The 27,089-nt window shown below is 44.8% G+C and overlaps 3 protein-coding genes across 3 annotated transcripts; 2 read left to right on the forward strand and 1 right to left on the reverse strand.

The window, feature by feature from the left end:
- Positions 1-300: 300 nt before the first annotated feature.
- LOC541709 (recombination protein51 gene a) lies at positions 301-4,197 on the reverse strand. Its single transcript, NM_001111448.2, has 9 exons — positions 4,040-4,197; positions 2,725-2,869; positions 2,507-2,617; positions 2,311-2,402; positions 2,129-2,223; positions 1,931-2,044; positions 1,068-1,197; positions 777-898; positions 301-663 (listed from the first exon to the last, which is right to left on the reverse strand). The coding sequence occupies exons 1-9, from the start codon at positions 4,127-4,129 to the stop codon at positions 540-542; spliced, it is 1,023 nt and encodes a 340-aa protein (NP_001104918.2). The 5' UTR covers positions 4,130-4,197; the 3' UTR covers positions 301-539.
- A 134-nt stretch (positions 4,198-4,331) lies between these two features.
- Positions 4,332-9,062, forward strand: LOC103633336 (pheophytinase, chloroplastic). Its single transcript, XM_008655054.2, has 8 exons — positions 4,332-4,821; positions 4,935-5,027; positions 5,626-5,834; positions 6,389-6,533; positions 6,613-6,685; positions 8,073-8,219; positions 8,300-8,425; positions 8,542-9,062. The coding sequence occupies exons 1-8, from the start codon at positions 4,532-4,534 to the stop codon at positions 8,599-8,601; spliced, it is 1,143 nt and encodes a 380-aa protein (XP_008653276.1). The 5' UTR covers positions 4,332-4,531; the 3' UTR covers positions 8,602-9,062.
- Positions 9,063-11,456: 2,394 nt separating this feature from the next.
- LOC100278316 (uncharacterized) lies at positions 11,457-14,459 on the forward strand. Its single transcript, NM_001371707.1, has 2 exons — positions 11,457-11,762; positions 12,434-14,459. Exons 1-2 carry the CDS (start codon positions 11,654-11,656, stop codon positions 14,002-14,004), a joined length of 1,680 nt encoding a protein of 559 aa, NP_001358636.1. The 5' UTR covers positions 11,457-11,653; the 3' UTR covers positions 14,005-14,459.
- Positions 14,460-27,089: the final 12,630 nt, after the last annotated feature.

Raw genomic sequence — 27,089 nt, forward strand, 5'->3', positions numbered from 1 at the left:
GTAAACATGTCATATGTGACGGTAACATTTTATTAACAGAAGAAACAATGCAAATGGTCAGATAACAGCCAATCATATAGAATCCTTAGTTTTCCCTATTAAACCTGTTCCGATCACAAGTTAGTTTTCACCACCAGCCACCAGCCCTGTTCTTATCACAAGTGAACTCAAAGATCACCACAATGCTACCTGCCCAAGTCACTAACTACTTTATCAGGATTGGCCATTGTTGTTGTGTGGATTCTTGTCTATAATCCCACATTGCACATCCAGCAATGGCTGTGCTAAGCGAACAATAAAACCTAAAATACATCATAATTGTGATATGTAGAGTTGTCGATTACATGCAACACACAACAGGGCAACAGGCATCGTTTTATTTACAACAGGACGCCTAAATCAGTCACAGGCGTGCATTCACATATGTGAACGAAACCGTTTTGTACATCAAGGTGAGGCAACACGAAAGTTGGCCCAAGGAATGACAAAGCAAATAGCAGACCAATGGATCTGAAGATGCCTGTAAAGCAGGTATGGTCTCAATCCTTGACATCTGCAATACCTTCAGAAGCTAACTGAAACCTTGCTTCGGCTTCAGCAAGGCAGGGAGAGCTTATTACTTTACAGATCCGTTCCTCCCCTCGCCCCTTGCGAAGAGCAAGCCTGATAGAGACATCACTGATATTTTAAGGACGGGCACAGATAGACATAGAACCGACATTGGGGGATTGGATATAGATGACTAGTTATTATGATCAATTAGAGGAGCAATGCACCTTGTGGTTGAAGCATGAGCCATGATGTTTCCACCAATGGGCTTGAACTGCGGTCCAGCAAACATAGCAGATCCATCCACTTGGGCCACTACTTGATTGGTGATAACCACAGCTACTCCAAACTGCAGCGACCAATAAAATCAAATTAAGCACATTGAACCACCATGATGGATACCCAAAGTGTAAACATAATTTTCTTTTGAATGAAAGCTAAGACATAGCAATAATGGGAAAAGGCTACAATTTTCTCAATGACAGAAAATAAAGAACGCAAACAAACTTATAACGGACCTCATCAGCTAACTTCTGAAGGCTCCTCAGGAACTTAGCCATGTGCATTTGCCTCGCTGATAGTTCCCCTCTTCCTGAGAAATCAGTTCTGTACAGAGCTGTGGCACTGTCTACAACCATAAGAGCAAACCTGCAAATGTAGAGATTCAGAACAGCAGCCAGATCTGCTAGTATTAGTCATATGGAAACCGTGAGTTCATGATAAGCATATAGTGAAAACAGGCATCAGCTATATAGTCATATAGATATGTGCAGAGTGAAGCAAAAAAGCATTTTCAAGCAGAGTTAATGAAAAACACTTCAACATAGTAGCAGTTGCAGCAACAAAAATTATACGGTTTATGGACTGGCTGATGTCATAAGATTGTGAGGCAGCATTATCATGCTAGTGACCACTGCATTGGTATATACAGCCTAACTATAGTATGCAATTAATTAACAGTATGTCCTGCATGGTTTGATATGCTAAATATACATCAACTGGCTAGCTATATTATATTTTGACTAGTTAGCTGACATGAAGAGCAATGTATCATGAATAAATTTCGGACATTCTTATTCAATGTACATAGACTGAAAACTCACAATACTACGGCTGTAAATAATAGTGAAGTTTAGTTTAGTACAAAAGGCGCATGCATATTTTAATGTCACATAGAACCGATGCGCTACAAAGGACCAACACCTTTGATTCGTAAGCAGAAAGATAACCAAAACAATTTTGAACTTATTTACCTAGCACACAACTGCTGCCCCCGCCTTTCTATAGTAAGTAAATCATGCTTGCATAATTATATTTGTTACGTGCTCAAAGTAACAGTCAGTTCACATGCAGTAGATTCAAAACTAAAAATTGGACTTGCCTGGTCTCTATCATCATGGAAGCTGCTTCCAGCAGAAGTCTAGATTGATGATCCGTATTATAAGCTCTGGCATAAGCCACATTCTCTAACACATCAGCACCATTCAGTCCAAACCTAGATTCCAGCATGTGCATGCTTAGCAAATAGCAATCAAAGTTATGTTATTATCCAAAATAATAAGTGCAGTCAGGGTATAACCTGTCAGCAATCTGCAAGAGCCTTTGTGGTCTGAATGTACCCTCTGCGTCAATATATAGAGCCTTTCCTTCACCACCACCCTGGTCCAGTGGAAGCTGCAATATAAATGATATACATATTTGAGACCAACAGAACAATCAAGGAATGAAATGGAAAAAGAGGGTGGATAGAAAAAATGTCACCTGACATGTAACACAAAGGGTGTGACACAACTGAGTCTTTCCAGAGCGGAACTCACCATATATCTCAGTGATAGATCCTGTTTCTATCCCACCTGTTGCAGGTATGTCATAACAGAATGCTCAATCAGTAATCACTGTGACTTGATATAGTAGAATTGTGTATGGAAAAATATCATGGAATATGCAAGCTCATTACCCTCCAATATCTTATCAAGCTCTCTTGATCCAGTTGTAACTTGAATTATCTCCAGTCGCTGCGCATGAAGTTGACTGGCACTTGTAAATCCCAGTGGAACTATCTTGGATGCTGTAAAAAGTTTGCAGACAATTATGAATTCCATAGTGTGCAATACAGCTTCCACACAACATAACCTCAATACAGTTTCGATACATATACAGTCCCACATTACTTGCCTGCTTCAATTATCTTGTCAGCTTTAGCTTCACTTATCCCTTTGATCTGCAGAAGATCTTTCCTTGGAGTGTAAGCCACAGCCTCCACAGTGTGGAGACCAGAATCTTTCAGCTTCTTCACATCCAATGCAGCTATTCCAGAAGCCTATACCACAAATTTAATGTTAACAGAGCAACAAAACTTTTTTATGTTTCAAGAAACTAGTTACAGTATCAGCTATCTAAATGCCACTTAAACAATGGAATAAAAACAAATTGCAAAATGCAACCATAGGAGCTTTTTCTAATGTTTATCGAGCTAGAATTGAAGAAAGATATGTCGTTAAGCAAGAAACTACAATTGTGCCATGCATTAGATTCCTCATTTTCAGGTGTTTGTACAGGGGAAAACTGACTCATCTGAAATGATGTAGGCACAGGAAATTCAACAAACAGAAGAACATTTCTCACAAAATACACTGATACAGGATGGCGACTTCATGCTCCATTTTTTGAAGCAGATTTCAGAAGCAACTACCCATGTCCCATCCCATGAATCCACTCGAGAGCCAAGTTATGGTTCCAATTGAAAGCATGTCATATCAGCACAAAAATGAATGTACTAAACTTTGACACTATTTACAACTGCAAATTGTGCAATCCGTGGTAGAAAGGATCAAAGGATCAAACAAACACAGGAAAACTCCAACATAAGTGGACTGCAACTGCAAGACACAAAAAATTCAAGAAAAACTACCAGTTCACACCCTGAATGAAGAGGCGGGGACTTTCCATTTCCAAAAGTTTGTTCCGGATCCGAAAGCAAGCAAACCGAAACCCGACCACCATTCATTGTGAAGTGGCGAATTATCAAGAACCTAGTTTTTCGCAACTAAGAATCAACGGAGAATGTCAAATCAATCACGCATAAACTGGAAACCACATAATCCCTCACAATCTTGCCGTCATTCACGGGAATGGTGAATTAATCAATCATGAACATATGTTCTCGCACTCAATAAACCGCAGCAATAGCTGGGAAATACAAATACTAATTCATCAGCGCACAGATCGGAATATCCAAGAAAGGGTTATCCTTGACTCCACGAAGGGAGGAACAAAAAATTCAAGAACCTCCCATTTCTTCGGCCAAGAACCCAGCGCCTCACCCAAAGAACTCGAAACCCGCGACGAGACCCACCTCCTCACGCAGAGCCAGAGTCTCAAAAAAACCTCAAGTCGCGGAGAATCCACCCATCCTAGCGCGAGGGGAACAAGAACCGGACCCAAGAAGCCGGTTAGGGTTAGAGCAAGGCGAGGGGAGCCGGGTCCGCACCTGGAGCTGCTCGATGGGGAATGGCCCGTGCTCCACCTCCTCCTGCTCCGCTGCCGCCGCCTTCTGCTGCTGCTGCGCCGCCGACGACATGGCCTTCTTCCTTCTCTCAAGTCTCACCTCTGCCCTGTTCGAAGCGAATTGGAGAGCGGCAAGGGAAAATAGAAGGGACGATTTATTGGACTGGAGCTCCTGTCGGTGGACGGCCCAGTAAAATAACATGGGCTGGACTCCGATCCAATTTCTGTTTCAGTTCTTTTTAGGTCCGCGACTGGAGGCCCGGTCGCCTCGCTGGCTCGCTCACCTGCCGTCCCGTTTCGCCCACGCGGCGAAACAACCAACACCAATAGGCAATGGCCGAGGAGCTCCCACTGTCCCGCACGCGCGCGCCCGTTGCGTTGCTTCTCCGTCTCCCCGAATTCTCCCTCCGTCTCGGCCGTCGGCACTCATCTACTGTCCAGTGTCCACACACCAACGCGCGCGCGGCGCGGCGGTATGGCTTGCGCGGCCGCTCCCAGCCCCCTCCCCGGCGTCCCCGCTCGCCGCAGCACCACGGCGCCCTGCGTGGTCTTCGCCGTGGGCCCCCACCCGCCGCGATTCTACAGACCTTTTAAACCCTCCACGGGAGGCGCGCCACGCTCCAGCCTGCGCGTCGTGGCCTCTAGCTCCAAGGCGGACCCAGTAGAGGAGAGACTCCCAGTCGCGCCGCTCGCGGATGTTCTAGTTTCGGCCAACGCCTCCTCGCCCAGTCCGCCGGTGGAGCCTCAGCCCCAAGTAAGCACCGGGTAGGCACCGCCGCGCCTGAGGACGTCTAGGGCCCGGTTGCGGTTTCATTGTTTTGGTTATCGCGACTTGTGTTGCTTATCGTTGATTGCTGTCTTTCTTCGTCTGCATGCAGCACATGGAAATGGAGGGGCTACAACATTCGCTACCAGCACGCTGGGACAGCAGGCCCTGCATTGGTTCTGGTTCATGGGTTTGGGGCAAACAGGTGTGTGCCATACACTGATAAACCCGTGTTTCAGTGTTTCTGTACCATTTCTGTCTCCAAATCTGCTAGCAACTGCATTTCTTGATAGCAAAGTTTTCCTTAGCTACCGGTGCACTTTCCGTTGGACTGCTAAGGTACACAAATGCATCTTTTTCAAAAACAACAACAACAACAACAACCAGGTATGCACTATGCAGAAATGTAGAATTGGCCAGCGAAAGTAGTTCGTTAAGGTCTCGGTTGGATGCATGTATCCACCTCAAAACTGCATGTGTTGGAGTTGATTAGAGTGGAACTTAGTTTAATTTACACTTCAATTCACTTCGACACGTGGGTTGAGGTAATCACACGGCCATCAAAACAAGCCCTAACTTAGTAGGTACTTGAGAACTAGTTCATTTGATAAACCAGCTGTTGAGCTTTAAGAGAATATCTGTTTACCTATTACATCGAACATTTTCTGATTATTTTGCTTCAAAGCTACTTTGAACCCATATGAGACTAAAGAAACGCTAGGCCCTTACTAACCACACATATGTCTCTCTTAAATTTATTAGCTACCTTTCTTGCAGTGATCGACATATTCCTTTTTTTTCAGTGACCATTGGCGGAAAAATATGTCTGTTCTAGCCATGGCACACAGGGTATATGCTATAGATCTAATTGGTTATGGCTATTCTGATAAGCCTAACCCACGTGAGATCGAAGAGAACTTTTATACTTTTGAGACATGGGGAGAACAGCTGAATTCATTTTGTGCTGAAGTTGTCCAGAGTGAAGTTTTCTTCATATGCAATTCAATTGGAGGTATGCCAGATGCACACATGATTTGACAACTATTGCCAATGCTACACAGTTATGCTGTTACTCAGAATAGTGTTCGACTATTTATTTATTATTACAAGGGACCTATATGGCTAGTTAAATATACACCCTCTTTATATTTTCGATTTCAAAAGGTTATAAACAACATCAAGTGATTATATTAGAATCATATTTAGGACCCACCAGTCACTATGGTGAGGTCCAGATCTTTTTTTGTTTGTCAGAACTTCTGGCATGATTCTCTTTTTATTGCACCTTTACTGTCATTATCTTTAGTCATATATTACATTATTCATTTGATAATACATTTGAGGTACTGATGTGGCAGACTTAGCATAGCAACGCTGGTTACTTGGTACAATCTGTTGAAAGACACATTTCCAATATTGAAATGCTGGATGCCCCAGCTTGGTTTTTTTATTTTATTTGTTACTGAAATGAGTAAAATCATGAATCTGATTAATAAGGCTGATGTCGTTATTATTTGATATGATTTGAGTATCTTAAACCTTTGTGTTGTTCTTACTATGCTGTAGGAGTTGTTGGTCTGCAGGCAGCTGTTATGGAACCTAAAACATGTAAGGGAATTGTTTTATTGGATATTTCACTAAGGATGCTTCATATCAAAAAGCAGCCATGGTTTGGAAAGCCTTTCATCAAATCTTTTCAAAGTCTCCTAAGGTAACTTGTATTTTGTACTCCCATCACAATTTTTTGGTGCTAGGTAGTTGCTTGTTATAATGCATTTACTGGTTTCTAGGAACACTATTGTTGGGAAGCTATTTTTTAATGCTGTTGCTACACCAGAATCTGTGAAAAATATTCTTTGCCAGGTATTTCCTCTCTAGCATCTCATCTTGTAAAATTATATCCACAGGATGTAATATTATGCCCATGCGATACTAAGGCGAGAAGTTCCAAAATTTTCATCATAAAAACACTGTTACATTCAATCTTATGTTGAGGATAATGTAGACTTATCTTAAGAAACTATATGTGTTACAAAATATTGCACTTGTATATTGGGACCAATAGCTTGGGCTTGTGGACCTGAAAGCTACCATAAGCTTAAGCCTATACATGTAGTTTATGAGTCAGAGTTTTTCAGTTTATAAATTTAACCCTTTCATTACGTGGTGAAACTATGCGCCTGTTATGATAAGCATGTAACCCTTGGATATGCCCTGGCCAGGAGATGAGCCATGTTTAGTTAGATGGATAAGGCTCATGTAATCAGGTAGATATGGACTCTCCTTGGCCGGCACACTAAGTCAGTTACATGATGTAAATCTCACGTGATTCAATGTTCATATAACACGTAAAGCGGCCCCTAACACTTCACCACTGCCCTCTGAAAATTACAGTGCCAATTTACAGGTGTATGATAGGTTTTATGCACAAGCCAAGGCTCTCAGAGAAAAGGGCCCTATCGTTTTTCTACAACAGTAATGGTAACTAGATGTTTAGAAGAGCTATCTCATATTAATATTCCGAGGCTGTGAGAGTTACATGCTCATTCTCGTATGTAACCGAAGTCTAGCGGCTGCTCCTTGGATAGCGTGAGGATACAAGCAGAAGTTTTCTTGTCAGGGAAGGTACCATTTGTTGATCGGATCATGACTCGTGGGTCGTGGCCCAAACCTTCTCAAACCCAAGTCTGAGTCAATTTCCCAAAATCTGGAAACCTTTCCCGAGTTACTCAACCCGAGCTCCCGACTGGGCCTAGACGGATTGCTCTTCTCTTTCACTGTCTTAGCTATCAACGTATCATGGGTCCCCCCATATTCTTGACAATACCAACATGCCATTTTGGTTAGACTTTTGACTGAACTACTGTAAATACTGGATACTATTTAATAGTTTATACTATATCCTGGATGCAACAATTTAATAAAAGTTATAGCACAGTTCTATCTGACATCAAGCTTAAGGGAACCTACAAGTGAAGGGGGCGTTGAAGTATGAGTGCATTGTGCATGTTTTGTCTGTACCATAAACTTTTAGTTAATTGGTCATTGCATGCAACTCAATAAGAAACAATTATATCCAACCAAAGAACTCTTTAAATTTTCTTTTTCGTTGCTGAGGCATGGAGATCTTTTTGATTCATTGCAAGTATATAATGTGATTTTTTTGGCTTCTTTAATGAGGTAGTTATACCTTTAGATTGCCTACACTTCGACTTTTATGCTTTTCTGGTTCTAACTAAACTTTCTGCAGTGCTATCATGACACATCTGCAGTGACAGATGAGCTAGTTCAGATTATTCTACAGCCTGGTCTTGATCCTGGAGCAGTGGATGTATTCCTTGAGTTCATCTGCTACTCTGGAGGACCTCTACCTGAAGAGTTGCTTCCATTGGTGAAGGTTAGGATGATCTCAGTTGTGTGATTAATAGTTCGTTCTGATTTTGGAAATTATTTATGGTTTTCTTTTGTTTTGTGCAGTGTCCAGTTTTGGTAGCATGGGGGGAGAAGGACCCATGGGAGCCTGTTGAGCTTGGAAGAGCCTATGCATCTTTTGATACAGTTGAAGATTTTGTTGTCTTGCCAGATGTTGGACACTGCCCTCAGGTTCTATTTGCAACAGATTAATTTAGTCAGCTACTGTATTATCTGGCAGTCTGCCTAGTGTTTTGTACCTTTGCATCTGGGGCGTGCTGTTTTATTTGTTTGTATTTGCCTTGTAGGATGAAGCACCTGAGCTTGTTAATCCACTTGTCGAATCATTTGTCCAGCGCCATACTTAGCACATGGGCGAGCATCTTTCAGGGCCCTGCCTGAGGCAGGGCGGGAGGAGCGGCCGACCTGGGCCCCCATCTCCCAGGGGCCTACCGTACACAAAGTTCAATAGGAATATAGGATAGAAACGGATATTATTTACTATACCAATATATTTTTGAGTTTGTTAGGAGAATGGATTGCTGTCCCAATATATTTGTTGTTTATCGGATATTATTTACTATACCAATAACTGTGGCATCAGCTGAAAGGAGCTTCTCAAAGCTTAAGTTATTGAAGAATTATTTAAGGTCTACAATGTCTCAAGAAAGGTTAAACGAACTAGCAACTTTATGTATTGAGAAGAAATTATTAGATGATGTCAATATTGAAGCCATCATTGAGGATTTTGCATCTAGAAATGTTAGAAGATATTTTTAAGTTGATCTCTACAATATATTTGAGGTAATAATCTTACTTCTATTTTTTACTGCTCAAGTCTTTCTGTGGTACATCAAATATAATTAGTTGATATATATAATAGTAAAAAATAGTTTTTATGGTGTTGAGACCTCTATTTATAATCTTGTCCCGGGCCCCTCAAAAGTCAGGAACGGCCCTGGCATCTTTCTATGTTTATTAATGCCCTTTCCCAGCAGGGCCTCGTGCTGGAAAATGTGAACGTAAGGTTATGTTATTTACAAATGGGTCCTGTTATAGCTACTGTAAGTGCTTCCCACTGCTAAACTGTTAACAAAAGACATGTTTGCCTGGAACTGACTGCAAACTGTTTTTGGAGGACTAAGTTTTGCCCTTGTGAATTGTGACCTGCAGTACTTGCATCTGAGAGCCGGGGGCAAACATCATTTGACAGATTATAATTTGATTATAAGAGATCATGAAGAAATATTTGATTTCATAACAGCAAAAGAACATGTCATCTCAGAGCAGAGAGGTTAGTACCAGGAAATATTTGAAGTTCGTACATGTATATTTGTCCTTTGCTTTATAGAATTCCTATAACCGAGCCTGCACACTTTGTACATAGATAACATTTAATCTGGACAACACTGGAAGCATATATTTCAGTAATAATACTCCACGAAAGAGAAACAAAAATCGAATACAGTTGTTCCCCCATGTATTCTTGGTTTCGATATTGGACAATCTCGTATAAACGCATTGTCATGAATTTTCCTTTTTGTCCACCTACGTGAAGACTTGGCCTATGATACTTTCGATGCTTGTGGAAATCGAGTTTTGCATGCTAGTGTGGCTAATATTTCAAACGCATCGAAACGTGATGTTTAATTCCATAAGCGTCCGCGCTTCCCGTAGCCATCAGTACTTCAGTAGTCTACCAAAAAAAAAACTGTAGCAAGTCCATCGAAGTCTGGGTTGTACACCCTGTATCGGACAGACCGGCTATAATGTACCACCTGGTTTCTGTACCGTTGTACATGCAACAGGGAAAATGGTATTTGTTCGTCTGAATGATTACACATAATTTGTCCATAAACACTGAAAACAAAATTTTGCAAGTCGCCTCTTGTCCACGTCCGACACGAAAATTTGTCCTGAACCACTCTAAACTGATGTGACTTGCAGCAGCGCAAAAAAATGGATATTCCCCTTGCACAGCAGCATATTCTTTACAGGTTCTTCTCCGTTAAAATTCCGGCGAACTAAACTGTATGTGATTCTCGTCCTACGAGTCTGAACTCTGAAACATGCGTGAACCCATTGGAGGAAGGGAGCCTTGCAAGGCGCTTGTGTGTCCTTATGTGAGACCGTGTTCAGCAGTTTACATATATGCATGGAGGTGTAAATATTTTGAGGGTGCATAATGATAACTTGTAGGTGGTATATATACGGTGAAAATTTAATCTAAATCACTAGTTTTACAAATTTGTGTCGATACATGTGTATCCACAATCTCATTCGTAGCTTCGCCTCTGTATATATAGTCACACAAAACACTGTTTTGTACTATAAACTGCACTGTCCGTATAGTGAAATTAGAATATAGATATATGAATGGGTAAACTGATAGAGATAGTGTAAATGATATTTCAAACGAACGAGGCCACCGGAATCTTTCGACCGCTCTATCCGTTTTGTTTATCCACGTAGTGGTGCGCGTGTAAAATAAACAAACTACGAGCATCTAATCAAACGAACGAGGCTGTCTGGTTGGTCATCACAGCGCATGTCCGGCCTTTTCCTTTACCTGCTCTGACCTAACCAGAAAGACAACGCAGCCCGAGGGCGCGTCGTCGCTGGCATCGCCTTGTCGCACGTTTTCCTCCCAAATGATGCTACGGCGTGCCGAAGCACGAGAGACGCTGCCACAAGCGACGAACCAGTCCGTCTCCCGTCTGTCCATGCCCGGCCTTTGGCTCCAACCAACACACGGCGGATTGGCACACAAGCTGACAAGCCCAAGCCGACACGGAACGCTAAACAACACAAGGTCATAAACAACGCAAGGTCGCCGCGTGTGTGTATCTCGTGGGAGGAGTTGAGGCGATGGAAGCTGTGGATCATATCCATGTCAAAGCTGTGGATCATATCCATGCATGTCGCCAATCAAGAACAACATACATACGGATGCATGAGCCGTGAAGCGTTCATTGAGGAAGGCACGGCCACGGCCGGGCAGTGAAGTCGTCGCCAAACAAACAAAAGCTAGGCCGCACACACGCACTGCAGCCTCGGCGAGCACTGCTGGGCAGGTCGAGGTTTCTTGCAAGCCACCGCCGCCGGTGCCGGTTCCTTGCAACGGGCAGGAGGGGGTGGCCGACAAGCCAACCCGGCCGCCGGGGCTCTGTGCGGCTGGCTGGATTTTTGTATATAAGATTGACGACTAGTGTCGCCAAAGGACGATCCCATACATTGCCACTTGTCGGGGAGGAGAGTCCGGAGCTGAGACGGCGAGCTGCCTAGCTCCGTTCCTGCTCTATATCTCAGCTCCTCCGTTCTGTCCTGTGGCCCCGAGCTGAGCTGCCAAGGATACGTACGTACGTACGTCTTGAGGGAGGCTGCCGGTCGCCCTCTTCTCTCGTCGACCTCGTCGGGGTTATGCGGAGGAGCAGGTCGTGCTTGTCCTGCGTGCCCATGGGGACGGCGGCGCTGCCCATTGAGAACCACTTCGTCGCTCCGGCTGCGCTACCGTCGGTGCCCGCCTCAGGTACATGTATCATGCTGATAAAGCTCATTGCTTATTGAATACCTGCTGCATTCATAGCTACTAGTACTCCTGTTCAGCTTGTTTCTGAACTTGTCCAATCACTGACGGGTTTGCTTTCCCTGTACGGTGGCTCTTTTTTGTGGCAGCTTGCCTGCAAATTTTATTTTTTTTTAAAAAAAAATAGAGGTAGTTTTCCTGCAATCACGTCAAAGAACATGCTTCGCTAAATTAAATGCATGGTCCTCCTAGTTTGATCCTTTGTTTGCATTATGTTTGAAACGTGACAAGATAAGCATAGATTCTCAGCTACGTCTACGTATGATCAAATTAATGAGAACAAGCTAGGATACGCCTCCAGCCTCTCAAGCCAGCTGATATTGACGCTTCATCATGTCAAAGTTGCTTTGAAGTTATGCAAGCCTCAAGAAGAACTTTATTCTTGAGGTTATGAAATTGTTCCCGGCCACTTCACTCATTTCTAATGCTGCGCCCAAAAGAAGCAAAACATGCGAATTTACTTGTTGGTTTTTGATCTACTGGTTGAGATGAAAGTGATTGACAAGCAACGTGTCAGTCATCTGAACATTTGGCTATCGCTGTAGCCTGAAATTTAGCTTAGGTTTCGTCCGCGCTGAAACTTTCTTAGCTCACCGGTGGCACCACTGTCTCAGATTCAGAGGACGGAGGATTTGGCAAGGGCAGCATAGACCTTGGAGGCCTAGAGGTGCGCCAGGTCACCACGTTTGCCAAGGTCTGGTCCACCACACAGGGCGGCCAAGACGGCCTCGGCGCCACCTTCTTCAAGCCCTCGCCGGTGCCCGCCGGCTTCTCCGTGCTCGGCCACTACGCGCAGCCCAACAACCGGCCTCTCTTCGGCCACGTCCTCGTCGGCCGGGACACGTCTGGCGCCGGCGGTGCGCTCCTCGCCGCGCCAGTGGACTACGCCCTCGTCTGGTCCAGCCCGGACGGCGCCGGCCACTTCTGGCTCCCCACGGCTCCCGAGGGCTACAAGGCCGTCGGCGTGGTGGTCACGGCCGCGGCGGACAAGCCTTCACCCGACGAGGTCCGGTGCGTCCGCGCCGACTTCACCGACGCGTGCGAGGCCGAGGACTCGGTGTGGAGCAGCGACAAGGACGGCTTCAGCGCGTCCACCCTGAGGCCGGCGGTCCGCGGCATCGAAGCCCGCGGCGTGCACGCTGGCACGTTCCTCGCCCAGAGCAGCGCGACGCCGGCGGCGGCGGCGGGCGTGTCAACGACGCTGGCGTGTCTGAAGAACAACAGCGCGAGCTACACGTCCTCCATGCCCGACCTGGCCCAGCTGAACTCCCTCCTGGCGGCCTACGCGCCGCACGTGTACCTGCACCCGAACGAGCCCTACTTCCCGTCGTCGGTGGCGTGGTTCTTCGAGAACGGCGCGCTGATGTACCAGAAGGGCAGCAGCCAGACCCCGACGCCGGTGGCCGCCGACGGGTCGAACCTCCCGCAGGGCGGCGGCAACGACGGCGGGTACTGGCTCGACCTGCCGGCGGACGGGAACCAGCGGGAGAAGGCCAAGAGGGGAGACCTCGCCGGCGCGAAGGTGTACGTGCAGGCGAAGCCGATGCTCGGCGGGACGGTGGCCGACCTCGCGGTGTGGATCTTCTACCCGTTCAACGGGCCGGCGCGCGCCAAGGTCGGCCTCATCCCGTCGATCCCGCTCGGCGAGATCGGCGAGCACGTCGGCGACTGGGAGCACGTGACGCTGCGCGTCAGCAACTTCTCCGGCGAGCTCCTCCGGATGTACTTCTCGCAGCACAGCGCGGGCACCTGGGTGGACGCGTCGCGGCTGGAGTACCTCGACGGCGGGGACGGCGGCGGGAGCAGGCCGGTGGCATACGCGTCGCTGCACGGGCACGCGTTCTACCCGAACGCGGGGACGGTGCTGCAGGGGAACTCGGGCCTGGGCATCGGGATCCGGAACGACTGCGCCAGAGGGAGCAGGCTGGACACCGGCGCGGGGCGGTGCGAGGTGGTGTCGGCGGAGTACCTCGGCGTCAAGGAGCCGGCGTGGCTCGGGTTCGAGCGCGAGTGGGGCCCGCGGGATGAGTACGACATCGGGCGCGAGATCAACCGCGCCGCTAGGCTCTTGCCACGTTCGGTGAGGGAGCGGCTAGCCAAGCTGGTGGAGAAGGTGCTCGTCGGGGAGGGCCCGACGGGGCCCAAGATGCATGGTAACTGGAGAAACGACGAGAGGGAAGCCTGATAAAGGCTTCGTATCCTTAACTGTACGATTCGTGAGGTATATACGGATCAGACGGTTTGCGATTGAAAGGATAGCGTGCTCATTAGAGGAGCTAAAAGGATTGGTTGTGTCATTGTGTGTGTGCGTGCCTGCGTGGCAGTGTATTTCCATCTCAGCTGTATGTAGGCAACGACTGCTATGCAAGCAGTCCTTCTGTGCAAGCGTGCAAGCAAATCATCTCATCCATTAGATCATGATCCAACCGTAGGTCATATTTAACACTTAAACCCTTTCACCACCAGCTCAATAATCTTTATAAAAAAAATCCTAACAAACCATGGTTGTATCTATGGTTGGATCGTAATCTAATTGATAAAATGGTTTGTTTGCACGCTTGCACAGAAGGACTATTTGCATAACAGTCGTTGCCGCTGTATGTATTCGATAATGTGTAGCATTGTTTGGTTTGCTGTTTACTGCTTTGTATGCGTTGCGGAATCTCCCGCCCCTACCGATGCTTAACTAAGTACCTACAAATGTATTTTCCAAATTCATATCCTTAACCGTACGATTCGTGAGGTATATACGGATCAGACGGTTTGCGATTGAAAGGATAGCGTGCTCATTAGAGGAGGAGGTAAAAGGATTGGTTGTGTCATTGTGTGTGCGTGCCTGCGTGGCAGTGTATTTCCATCTCAGCTGTATGTATTCGATAATGTGTAGCATTGTTTGGTTTGCTGTTCACTGCTTTATATGCCTCGCCGAATCTCCCGCCCCTACCGATGCTTAACTAATTATTTTCAAAGTTCGTGTACCTAGATAACATCCATCAATAAATCTAGGGCCACCATTACATTTAACTCTTCACTAAAAGATAAAATCATTTAACTCTTCACTAAAATATAAAATCGAGAATGAATAAAGACAGTATGGTTCACTCAATGAACATGAAGTCTCTCCGACAAAGACAACATGTCGATATGAAGACTAAGACAGTGTAGATCAAGAGAGAGCAACCCCTTGCACGGGTACTCCAATGAAGACTAGTGTATAATGTCACAGTCTTCGGCACCTTAGAAAAACATCAAGAAGTTCCTAATCTTTATTTTACTTTGAACATTTATATTTGAGCATTTATTTTGAAGTATTTACATTACTAGAATTACCATGCTAGTATAGAATTAGAACTTGGGATTCAAAACTTTTGATCCGTAGATAGAAACACTTTTAGGCACAAGGTGTGAATTTGGCTTGATAACAGGTATTAATTTGTTTAAGAAAATTTAAAATCACAATTCACCCTCCTCATAATCTCCCAAAAGATCCTTGATCACAAGTGAAGTGTCAAACTCGAAAGTGTTTGTTGTCTTAGCCCTACTGTCACCGCCTTTGTCCCCACCGCCCACCAACTTGCAAGGACTAGCCACAATATCAGATAAGATCTCCTTCATATTCTAGCCCTTGCGTTGACCATCATAGATTTCTAAAAAAACATATATAGGTCTTCATCCTTCATGATGAACAAAAGAGACCAGGATCTCTACCTTTAGAAAGTAGACACGACAAATGAAAGGATATTGTTGAGGACTAGTAAAAACCGAAGTCTGGGCTCAAAAAGTACAAACTTTTTTTTGACGAAAGTGACGTGGGGTGTCTCCGATACCACCCCACCCACTTATAGTCGCCCATTCAATGGTGTAACTTCCACCACATCACAATCAAACTTTAAGCCGTCATTTTAGCAAATAGAGCATTAGGAATACCAATTGAATTTTCACATGTCAAAACACAAACATAGTATGTTTCTCACACAAATAAGCCTAGAGGGAGAGGAGAGCCCTCGAGACCTATTCCCAACTTAAAGACTCAAGGATTAGGCCCACCTGCATCAAACCTAGCTAACCCTCAAATAGGAACTGTTAGTGAGCAAAGTCTCGGTCCCAATGGCTCTCCAATGTCTGCTATCGAAAAATGAAGACCCGCCATCAACATTTCTCTACACTAACCTTAAATAAGGAATTTCCAACTTTCCTACTAAAAGTCGCCTAGAGGGGGGGTGAATAGGCGAAACCTGAAAATTAAAACTTTATCCCCCAACTAGATCCCTTGATTAGTGGTTAGAACAAGATATACAATTATCGGAGTATAAAAACTAAGTCCTTACTTGTAAAGAGTATTGCTTTCAAATAATGCGGAATTGATAAAACAATACAACTAATAGGTCTATGAGAATAAAGCAAAGGGGCTTAGATAAGAAGATCAATGATGCAAGTTCTTTCTTGCAATGTGTTGCTTCACTAAATGAGAGTTTAACTTAAAGCAACACCAAATAATATTAGCAACGAATAGTGCAAGAAAACTTAGAAAGGGAAAGAACAAACAAATCACAAGCAATAAGCACACGAGACACGGGTGATTTGTTTTACCGAGGTTCGGCCCTCGAAGGCCTAGTCCCCGTTGAGGAGTCCACTAAGGACGGGTCTCTTTCAACCCTTTCCCTCTCTCCACCGATCACGCAAGACCGACGAGCTCTTCTTCTTCTCAAGGATCACTTAAGACCCCGCAAGGACCACCACACACTTTGGTGTCTCTTGCTAGCTTTACAAGCCTCCAAAACTTTGGAGGAAGTTCAATGGAAGTCAAAACTCCACGCGAAAATGAACACAAAGATGTAGCACACACTATCTCTCAATGAATCTCACAAGGCACTAGAGCTAAACTCACATGAGAGGCTTTATTTTGCTTGCTCTCTCTTTTGTGGCACTTGTGTGGATTGTAGTGGTCTAAATCTTGTGTATAGGATTGATCAATGAATATATGTGGTTGGGAGGGCTTGGATACGTCAACTAGATGACTTGGAATGTTGCTTGGGCTCCCACCCCTTGAAGTGGTCGGTTGGGGTGGTATTTATAGCCACCAACCAAATTGTAGCCGTTGGAGATGGTTGCTGGCGATGGGCGCACCGGACAGTCCGGTGCGCCACCGGACAGTGTCCGGTGTGCCACCGGACAGTGTCCGGTGCGTCGCCACGTCATCCTCCCGTTAGGGCTTGGAGCTGGTCGATCGTTGGAGGCTTTGTCCTCATGCGGCACCGGACAGTCCGGTGCCACACCGGACAGTCCAGTGCCCCTCTGATCTTCTACTCTGACTTCTACCGTGTGTACTGTTTTGCACTGATCACTGTTAGAGTCGACCATTGCGCGCAGACAGCCGTTGCTCTACTGGCGCACCGGACAGTCCGGTGGTGCACCGGACAGTCCGGTGAATTATAGCGGAGCTGCGCCTGAGAAACCCGAAGTTGAAGAGTTTGAGGTCGATCCTCCCTGGTGCACCGGACATTGTCTGGTGGTGCACTGGACACTGTCCGGTGGCTCACCGGACTGTCTGGTGCGCCAGACCAGGGAGCACTTTCGGTTTCCTTTGCTCCTTTCTTCTTGAACCCTTTTTAATCTTTGTATTGGTTTTAAGTTGAACCTTTGGCACCTGTAGAACATATACTCTAGAGCAAACTAGTTAGTTCAATGATTTATGTTGGGCAATTCAACCACCAAAATCAATTAGGAAAAGGTTTGACCCTATTTCCCTTTCAATCTCCCTCTTTTTGGTGATTGATGCCAACACAAACTAAAGCAAATATAAAAGTGCATATTTGAACTAGTTTGCATAAGGTAAGTGCAAAGGTTGCTTAGAATTGAAACCAATAATTATTTCAATAGATATGCATGGATGTTTTCTTCTTAGTTAAAATTTTGGACCACGCTTGCACCACGAGTTTTGTTTTTGCAAATCCTTTGTAAAATTGTTTTCAAAACATTTTGCAAATAGTCAAAGGTATATGAATAAGATTGAAAGAAGCATTTTCAAGATTTGAAATTTTCTCCCCCTGTTTCAAATGTTTTTCCTTTGACTTAACCAGAACTCCCTCTTACTGAAATTCTCCTCTTAGTGTTCAAGAGGGTTTTACAAATTTTTGAAGATACTAGAACTTTCTCCCCCTTTTGAACACGATAAGATATACCAATTTGAAAACTTCAACTTCATTTGAAAACTTCATTTTAAAAATTCTTTAAAGTTCGTAGGTGGTGGTGCGGTCCTTTTGCTTTGGGCTAATACTTTCTCCCCCTTTGGCATGAATCGCCAAAAACGGATACTTGTGAGTGAAATATAAGCCCTTTTACTTTCTCCACAATAGCAAATAAATATGAGTGAAGATTATACCAAAGTGAAGAATAATGCGAAATACCGACAAAGAGTGGATAATACCGAAGGAGTTGAGTGGAAGAGTCGTCTTTGCCGAATACTCCATTTCCCTTTCAATTCTATGACTACGCATGAGAATATACTTGAAAACACATTAGTCATAGACATAAAAGAGATATGATCAAAGGATATATCAAATTAAGCATGATCATAGTTCTATATAACATAGATTGCTCCCCCTAAATATGTGCATTGAGATGAAAACATATTTTGGCCTTAAATGCCAATTGCACATAATTAGGTTACTGAGAACAATTCTATATCATAGAGAATGTGAAGTGCATTGTGTCATAGTATAAGTGTGATGCTCATGACAGTTTATGCACTTATGAAAGCATGTTATAAACATTTTAAGCATTTTCCCTTAAGGATTTCAAAGAGGCTTAAGGACCATCCACCTTTGGAACAAAGGTAGCTTATCCTCGTTACAAGGTTAAGCTTTAAGCTCTTTGACAATTAAATCACTTCATCTAGTTTAAACAAAGATGCATTAATGCAGGAATGAAATTTTAAGAGGTTAAACTAGGTATGAAGCAAGGATATGCATGGACATGCTTTCTCTTCCTTTTATACAAGATATGCAAAGAAAGTACATAAAAGGAAGATTTAGGTACAAGTTTAAATGAGAGAAGTAGTTTTACCCTTTTGTACCTTCACATAGAGACGCTCTCTTTATTGTGCTTTGTCCTCAGTCTTATCTACTTAAGACCTATACTCAAGACAATATATGGAAATGTTTTGCACAAGAGAGAGTTCTACAACTAGTGATCCTTCTTCAAGTCATTGTTAGCATATATCAAATGGATCACAAATTGCATGAATGTATCATGAATTCTCCTTTTAACTTAGTGCATATCAAGAGAGATATCGATTGGTAGTATATACGGCACTAAGAAACATGAGTGTTAATTGAGGTTATTCAATGATCAAACAAATAACAGATGTGATCAAAAGAACAACATACACATTAGATTATCAATTAAGCTTAGAGTAGGAGAATCCAACAAATATGCTACTTGAGAGTGAAAAATAAGAATTGAAAAATAGTAGCATACTTCATGAGAAACTCATTCTCATGCAAGAGACTATATGAAATTACTAAGATAAAGTGATAGTCTCAACATAATCAAGATATAGAAAGAGGCTCCCCCTAAAGATATGCATCAAGTATTTGAATGAATTGAATGGATGAATTTACTCTAAAGACAAATAGGGAGAAGCATTATACATCTTGATCAAGGCTCATAAAATTTGCAATAAATAACTTAAGCCTGGTATTCTTCACTATGAAAGGATTTAGAATACTCACAACCACACCATTGATTGTTTTGAGGATCTTATTATCCAAGTGAGTGTTGTTGTTGTTGACGTCCTTTTCTTTCATGTGAGTGTCCTCCCTTTGTAGTTGTTTCTTTTTCCTTTCAAACTTATTGAAAATACTCAAGAAAGATGTTAATAGCACAAGGGAGCATATGATGAATGATGACTTCTTTAGATAAGAAATATAAACAATTCATCATCCATAAGTCACATGAAGTAAAATCCTTATCCTTAGTGCATATCATTAGAGAGGAGGAATATGCACCTTTTAAACATTTTGATCAGTCATAGGAATTTTACTTCTTCATATTGAATTTTATATCATAACTTAAAAGCATATCAATATGATAATGGTTATAGCAAAGGCATGAAATAGATTCTAATGGACTAGTGTATTTATGAGAACCTAGCAAGAATTAAGTCCAATACAGAATCTATTCTTCACATAGATAGAATATGATAAATTAGAGTAAATAAACAATGATGAGAAACAGAGTTCCCATACCTTTGCTTTTACCTTTCTTCCTTTGGGTGAAGAGTAACCCTTGAGGCTTGTGGCTTTAAACGTGCACTTACTCTCTTGTATATTTCCATAAGTAAGCTCAAGAGATATGTCATTAGTAGCACAAGCACTAGTTTCCCTTTTTGTAATCAATTTGATAATGAATGAAACCATAGATTACTAAAACATGGAAACTTCATAGCATGAACTAGATTATCCATAGATGATGTTATGCTCAATTTTAACTCATAAAACAAGCATAAATAATCCTTTAAGATTGTGGGAATAAATCTAATTCATGATATGGAAAGCGATAAATGTGAAACAATCATATCCAATTTAAGCAAGTAGAAACACATCATAAATCATTGGATTGATTTTTCTCTTCATGTTAGATTACGCATTTCCAAAGAGAAACTTATTCTCTACAAGTGAGACTACTTAGGTTACTTAAATAAAATCATTAGTCTCACTATTCTAGTTATAGAGAGAGTTTTCCTTTTATAAGTGTCCTAAGGATTTGAATTCCTTACATGACACCTTATTCCTTTAAGAACATGAAATATCTCTCTATATCTAGAATCATGGCAATAATAGAATGACTAGTGAGAAACATGCCATGAGATACTTGCAACAATTTAAAGCATGTAGATTGCCATAGTATGGAAATGATGAGTATGCAATCTACCATATGAGAGGAAATTCTTCAAAGAATGGTAATATAAATTTGAAGATATTTGAAGTGCTTCTTTTTCTATGCGACTACACAAGACACATGAGAAATCATAATTTAAGATAGTTGCACTTAAAAACACAAGTGTTACCATCCTTCGGCTTTCCTCCATGTTGTAGGCCTTGATTTTTCCGCACAAGATAATTCTTTATTTCCTACAACATCAATATCTTCCCCGAGATGATATGAGTTTTAGACATAACAATTTGAAATAACTTAGGGTCAATCTTGGATATATGGATCATTGAAGATTGATAGCTTGAGTTAAATTGAATTAACTTTCTCAAGCACCCCAAAGCTTCATATCATCTCCTTCTCCTGCAAAGCTTGTCAAGCATATTTTGGTACCCATCGCTTGATGGGTCCATCATGGTTAGTCAACAAAGATCTAGGAACCCAAAAGTCCTTTGTGTTAGCACTAGGTAAACTCATTACCTTTCTAGCATAAGTTGCAATTTTGGGTTGCCTAGTTACAAGAGAATTAATTGACAAGATAGGAGTGGAAATGTTACCAATGGGACAATCTTTGCATTCATGTCCCTTCTTTCGGCATATGTAGCATAGGCGATCTTCAAGCCTTGAAGATCTCTTCCTTCCTTGTTTCTTGCTTGCTACATGGTTAGTGAATATTTTCTTTTCTAACATTATGCCTTTTTGTTTTAAATGGGGACAAGATCGAAATAAGTGTCCCTTCTTGGAGCATTTAAAACAAAGTTTATCATCCTTGTTAATAATCAAGTCATTTTTAATATAGGGACATGACCTAATCGAGTGCCCCTTTTCAAAGCATTCACTACACTTCTTACTTCTCTTAGTGTGAAGTGTGGCTTGATTATTACTTTGGATGTTACCTTTTATGGAGGCGTGGTTGAGGCTTTTGGAGGAGGCATTGATTTTCATCTTTTGTTCCTTCCTCTTGGCAATCCTCAAGTCCTTGACATTTTCTTCAAGGGATTCAGTGCATGCCACGGTTGTTCCTGTCTCAAGCTTATTCACCATGTGATCACGATTATCTTGAGAAGGTTGAGCAATGTACTTCCCTTTTAGTTGTGTCAAGCTCATTTTTAGCCTCTCATTTTCTTCTTTGAGCTTTTGATATGTATCATTGTTTGTTCCTGCAAATTCTAGCTCAAAGGAAGATTTGCTTGTCGACGGACAACAAGCATTAGCACATGGTAATGTAGTTTCAATTTGAATACATGTGCATGAGTGAGGTTGTTGGGATTTTAAGTTTTCTATCACAATCTCATGAGCAATATTTAATATGATATGATCATCCATAAGATTTTCATGAGAACATAGGAGCATATCATATTTTTCTTGAAAAGCTAGATTTTCATCTTTTAGCTCTTCTACTTGGTCCTTAAGCAAGGCATTCCTATTTACTAATTGAGCGATACAATGTAAAGCGTTATCTTGCTCAATTGAAATAGTTTCATACCTTTGGACCAAATCAACATGAGAGCACTTTAGCTCCTCATGTTCTTTAGTCAACTTGTCAAAGTGTAGCATTTTCATGAAGAGAACATTTTCTAGCCTTTGACGAGCTTTGCTTTGCTCTCTCGCTCTTTCTAGAAGTTTGAGCATGACCGTCTTATCTTCTTGGCTTAGGCGAGCGTAGAGTTGCATGAAGCTTCTTTCTTCCTCCTCATCCTCGTTTGTGCTTCCGCTATCATTTTCATTAGCCACACAACAAATGTGGGAATCGAAATGGGAAGACAAACCTCTTGGAGAGGTGGATTCATCGTTTGGTCTCCAACGGTCATTTTCTTCTTCTTCCTTGTACGGGTTAGTATCACAAAGACCAAAGGAAGTAGAAGCACAAAATGAACTATCATGTTTGGACTCATCAAGTTTGCTTTTAATTCTAGTCCAAATATCATGCGCATCACGAATAAATTCATTATAATTCATTATGAAGGCATGATAATCTTCTTTGCTAAGAGAATTACTTAAGATGTCATAAGCTAGGTAGTTTAAGCGTATACATCTTTGATCTTCCTCGGAAGCATTTTTTCTATCATCACTAGGAGGAATAATACTCTTGTCTAAAATTTGTTCTAATTGTGGATCTACCATTCTAAAAGCATTTATCACCCTAGTAGACCACGAATCATAATTAGAACAATCGGAAAGTAATATCTCAAGAGTTACCTCCTTGTTTTCCTTCAGAGTTGTCTTCTTGTTCTTTTGGGATCTTCTGCGAGCCATCACTTCGAGTTGTTAGACTCAATATGAAGTGCCTAGCTCCGATACCAATTGAAAGTCGCCTAAAGGGGGGGTGAATAGGCGAAACCTAAAAATTAAAACTTTATCCCCCAACTAGATCCCTTGATTAGTGGTTAGAATAAGATATACAATTATCGGAGTATAAAAACTAAGTCCTTGCTTGTAAAGAGTATTGCTTTCAAATAATGCGGAATTGATAAAACAATACAACTAATAGGTCTATGTAAGAAAATCAATGATGCAAGTTCTTTCTTGCAATGTGTTGCTTCACTAAATGAGAGTTTAACTTAAAGCAACACCAAATAATATTAGCAACGAATAGTGCAAGAAAAACTTAGAAAGTGAAAGGGAATTAGGCTTACACCTATTTTCTAAATTGATTTTGGTGGTTGAATTGCCCAACACAAAAAATTGGACTAACTAGTTTGCCCAAGTTTATAAGTTCTACAGGTACCAAAGGTTCACAATAAGCCAATAAAAAGATCAAGAGAAAGGGTTCAACCAAAGGAGCAAAGAGACAACCGAAGGCACCCTGGTCGGGCGCACCGGACTGTCTGGTGTGCCACCTGCCGGCGTTTCGACCCGGGGGGTCCCTGGATCGACGAGTAAATTGTCGCCGCGTGCCCCAGCCCAGATGGTTCGGCGCGAGGCGGAATGCGAAGGGGGGAGAGCAGCCGGAGGGAGATAGGCGTGGGAGGTGGAACCCGCGGCCTTCGTGTTAGCCCCGCGCCCAGGTCGGGTGCGCTTGCAGTAGGGGGTTACAAGCGTCCACGCGGGAGGGAGCGAGCGGCCTTGCGCGAGCGCCGTCCCGTCCTTCCCCGTGCGGCCAACCCTCTGTAAGAGGGCCCTGGACCTCCTTTTATAGGCGTAAGGAGAGGATCCAGGTGTACAATGGGGGGTGTAGCAGTGTGCTAACGTGTCTAGCGGAGGAGAGCTAGCGCCCTAAGTACATGCCATCGTGGCAGCCGGAGAGGTTTTGGCACCCAGTTTGTGTGATGTCGTGGCCGTCGGAGGAGTGCTGGAGCCTGGCGGAAGGACAGCTGTCGGGGCTGTCGAGTCCTTGCTGACGTCCTCTTGCTTCCGTAAGGGGGCTGAGAGCCGCCGTCGTCACAGGGCATGCGGGGCGCCATCATTACTCGTATAGTGGAGCGAGCCAGATGGGACGCCGGTCTTGTTCCCCGTAGCCTGAGTCAGCTCGGGGTAGGGTAATGATGGCGCCTCCTGTCGACGTGGTCGGTCCGTGCCCTAGGTTGGGCGAGGTGGAGGCTCCTCCAAGGTCGAGGTCGAGTCTGTCTTCCAAGGTCGAGGTCGAGTCCGAGCCCCCGGGTCGGACAAGGCGGAGACCGTCGGCTGAGGCCAGGGCTGAGTCCGAGCCCTGGGTTCGGGCGAAGTGGAGTTCGTCGTCCTTCAAGGCTGAGCCCGAGTCTGAGCCCTGGGGTCGGGCGGAGCGGAGTTCGTCGTCTTTCGGGGCTGAGCCCGAGTCCGAGCCCTAGGGTCGGGTGGAGCGGAGTTCGTCGTCTTCCGGGGCCGAGCCCGAGTCCGAGCCCCGGGGTCGGGCGGAGCGGAGTTCGTCGTCTTTCGGGGCTGAGCCCGAGTCCGAGCCCTGGGGTCGGGCAGAGCGGAGTTCGTCGTCTTCCGGGGCCGAGCCAGAGTCCAAGCCCTGGGGTCGGGCGGAGCGGAGTTTCCCATGGCGCCTAGGGCTGGACTTGGCTGCTGTCAGCCTCACTCTGTCGAGTGGCTCAGCAGTCGGAGCGGCGTAGGCGACGCTGTCCTCTTGTTAGACCGGTCAGTGGAGCGGCGAAGTGACTGCGGTCACTTCGGCTCTGTCGACTGGAGGGCATGCGTCAGGATAAAGGTGTCAGGCCATCTTTGCATTAAATGCCCCTGCGATTTGGTCGGTTGGCGTGGCGATTTGGCCAAGGTTGCTTCTTGGTGAAGACTGGGCCTCGGGCGAGCCGAAGGTGTGTCCGTTGCTGGAGGGGGTCCTCGGGCGAGACGTAGATCCTCTGGGGTCGGCTGCCCTTGCCCGAGGCTGGGCTCGGGCGAGGCGTGATCGCGTCCCTCGAATGGACCGATCCTTGACTTAATCGCACCCATCAGGCCTTTGCAGCTTTGTGCTGATGGGGGTTACCAGCTGAGATTTAGGAGTCTTGAGGGTACCCCTAATTATGGTCCCCGACAGTAGCCCCCGAGCCTCGAAGGGAGTGTTAATACTCGCTTGGAGGCTTTTGCCGCACTTTTTTGCAAGGGGACCAGCCTTTTTTGGTTGCATTTTGTTCCGGTGGGTGCGCGCGAGCGCACCCGCCGGGTGTAGCCCTTGAGGCCTCAGAGGAGTAGTTTGACTCCTTCGAGGTCTTAGTGCGTTTCGCAACACTTCGGCTGGTCTGGTTGTTCCCTCATGCGAGCTGGCCGTAGCCCGGGTGCACGGTCGAGTCCCATGTTCTCGGGCTGGTATGTTGACGCTGTCAACGGTTTGGCCGGAGCTGGTTTTGCGAGAGCAGCCCCCGAGCCTCTACACAGGGCGAGAGGACGGTCAAGGACAGACTCGATTTTTTTACATACGCCCCTGCGTCGCTTTTCCGCAAGGAGGAGGGGGGGAAAGCACCATGTTGCCCTCGGAGGGCGCCAAACATGGTGTCTCCGGTGAGCTGCTGGCGGGTAATCCGAGTGGACGTCCGTGCCCCATTTGTTAGGGGTCGGCTAGAGGCCCGGAGGCGCGTTCCAAAAGTACCTGCGGGTGATCTGCCGGACCTGGTCCCCTTTTGATGGGGTCCGAGGGCTCGATGCCTCCCTCTGATGGGATTCCGTTACAAGATCGTTCCCGCTGGTCTCGGAAATGTCCTAGGGTACTGAGAGCACCTAGAGGGGTGGGGTGAATAGGTGATCCTGTAAAAACTTAAACTTATAGCCACAAAACTTGATTAGGCGTTAGCACAGTTTATGCCAAGTGGCTAGAGAGGAGTCAAAACACAATAACCACAAGAATCCAATCACAGAGATGACACAGTGGTTATCCCGTGGTTCGGCCAAGTACAAAACTTGCCTACTCCACGTTGTGGCGTCCCAACGGACGAGAGTTGCACTCAACTCCTCTCAAGTGATCCAATGATCAACTTGAATACCACGGTGTTCTTGCTTTTCTTTTCTCAATCCCGTTTGCGAGGAATCTCCACAACTTGGAGCCTCTCGCCCTTACAAAAGATGTTCACAGAGAATCACAGAGCAAGGGAGGGATTAGCAACTCACACACGACACAAAGATCACAGCGAATACGCACACACAAAACCCAGACTTGAGCTCAAAAGACTAGCACACTAGAACGGAGCTCAAATCACTAGAATGTCGAACAAGTGCGCGAGATTGATGTGTGAGTGATCAAGAGTGCTCAAGGAATGCTTGGTTTATTCCTCCATGCGCCTAGGGGTCCCTTTTATAGCCCCAAGGCAGCTAGGAGCCGTTGAGAACACATCTGGAAGGCTATCCTTGCCTTCTGTCGTCGGGCGCACCGGACAGTCCGGTGCACACCGGACACTGTCCGGTGCCCGATTTGTTTCCATAAAAAGCTCATCCGACCGTTGCTTTCTGATGCAGATCTGCGCACAGTTGGCGCACCGGACATGTCCGGTGCACACCGGACAGTCCGGTGTATCTTTCCGACCGTTGGCTCGGCCACGTGTCGCGCGCCGATCGCGCGGCCGACCGTTGGCCCGGCCGACCGTTGGCTCACCGGACAGTCCGGTGCACACCAGACAGTCCGGTGAATTTTAGCCGAAGTCGCCGGAGAAAAACCCGAGAGCGGCTGGTTTGCTCCGCGCTGGTCTGGCGCACCGGACACTGTCCGGTGCACACCGGACAGTCCGGTGCCCCAGTCCGAAGCAGACTTTGGCTGTACACAGCCACTCTCCACTTCTTTTCTTTTCTTCTTTCTCCTGTTTCTTAACACTTAGACAAGATGTTAGTACACAAAACTAATGTACTAAGGCTTAGAAACATACCTTAACTTGTGATTTGCACTTTGTTCATCCATGGGCATATTTTCACATTTAAGCACTTGTGTTTGCA

The sequence above is a fragment of the Zea mays genome, chromosome 7 (genome assembly GCF_902167145.1).
Source record: "Zea mays cultivar B73 chromosome 7, Zm-B73-REFERENCE-NAM-5.0, whole genome shotgun sequence".
Lineage (NCBI taxonomy): Eukaryota > Viridiplantae > Streptophyta > Magnoliopsida > Poales > Poaceae > Zea > Zea mays.

Excerpts from the sequence above, each read along its gene's own strand:
- LOC541709 (NM_001111448.2), bottom strand. The coding sequence starts at position 4,129 with ATGTCGTCGGCGGCGCAGCAGCAGCAGAAGGCGGCGGCAGCGGAGCAG. Across the intron at positions 2,870-4,039 it reads TCCCCATCGAGCAGCTCCAG|GCTTCTGGAATAGCTGCATT; the intron begins GTGCGGACCCGG and ends TTTGTGGTATAG. Across the intron at positions 2,403-2,506 it reads GCTTGATAAGATATTGGAGG|GTGGGATAGAAACAGGATCT; the intron begins GTAATGAGCTTG and ends TACCTGCAACAG.
- LOC103633336 (XM_008655054.2), top strand. The coding sequence starts at position 4,532 with ATGGCTTGCGCGGCCGCTCCCAGCCCCCTCCCCGGCGTCCCCGCTCGC. Across the intron at positions 5,835-6,388 it reads CATATGCAATTCAATTGGAG|GAGTTGTTGGTCTGCAGGCA; the intron begins GTATGCCAGATG and ends ACTATGCTGTAG. Across the intron at positions 8,220-8,299 it reads AGTTGCTTCCATTGGTGAAG|TGTCCAGTTTTGGTAGCATG; the intron begins GTTAGGATGATC and ends TGTTTTGTGCAG.
- LOC100278316 (NM_001371707.1), top strand. The coding sequence starts at position 11,654 with ATGCGGAGGAGCAGGTCGTGCTTGTCCTGCGTGCCCATGGGGACGGCG. Across the intron at positions 11,763-12,433 it reads ACCGTCGGTGCCCGCCTCAG|ATTCAGAGGACGGAGGATTT; the intron begins GTACATGTATCA and ends CCACTGTCTCAG.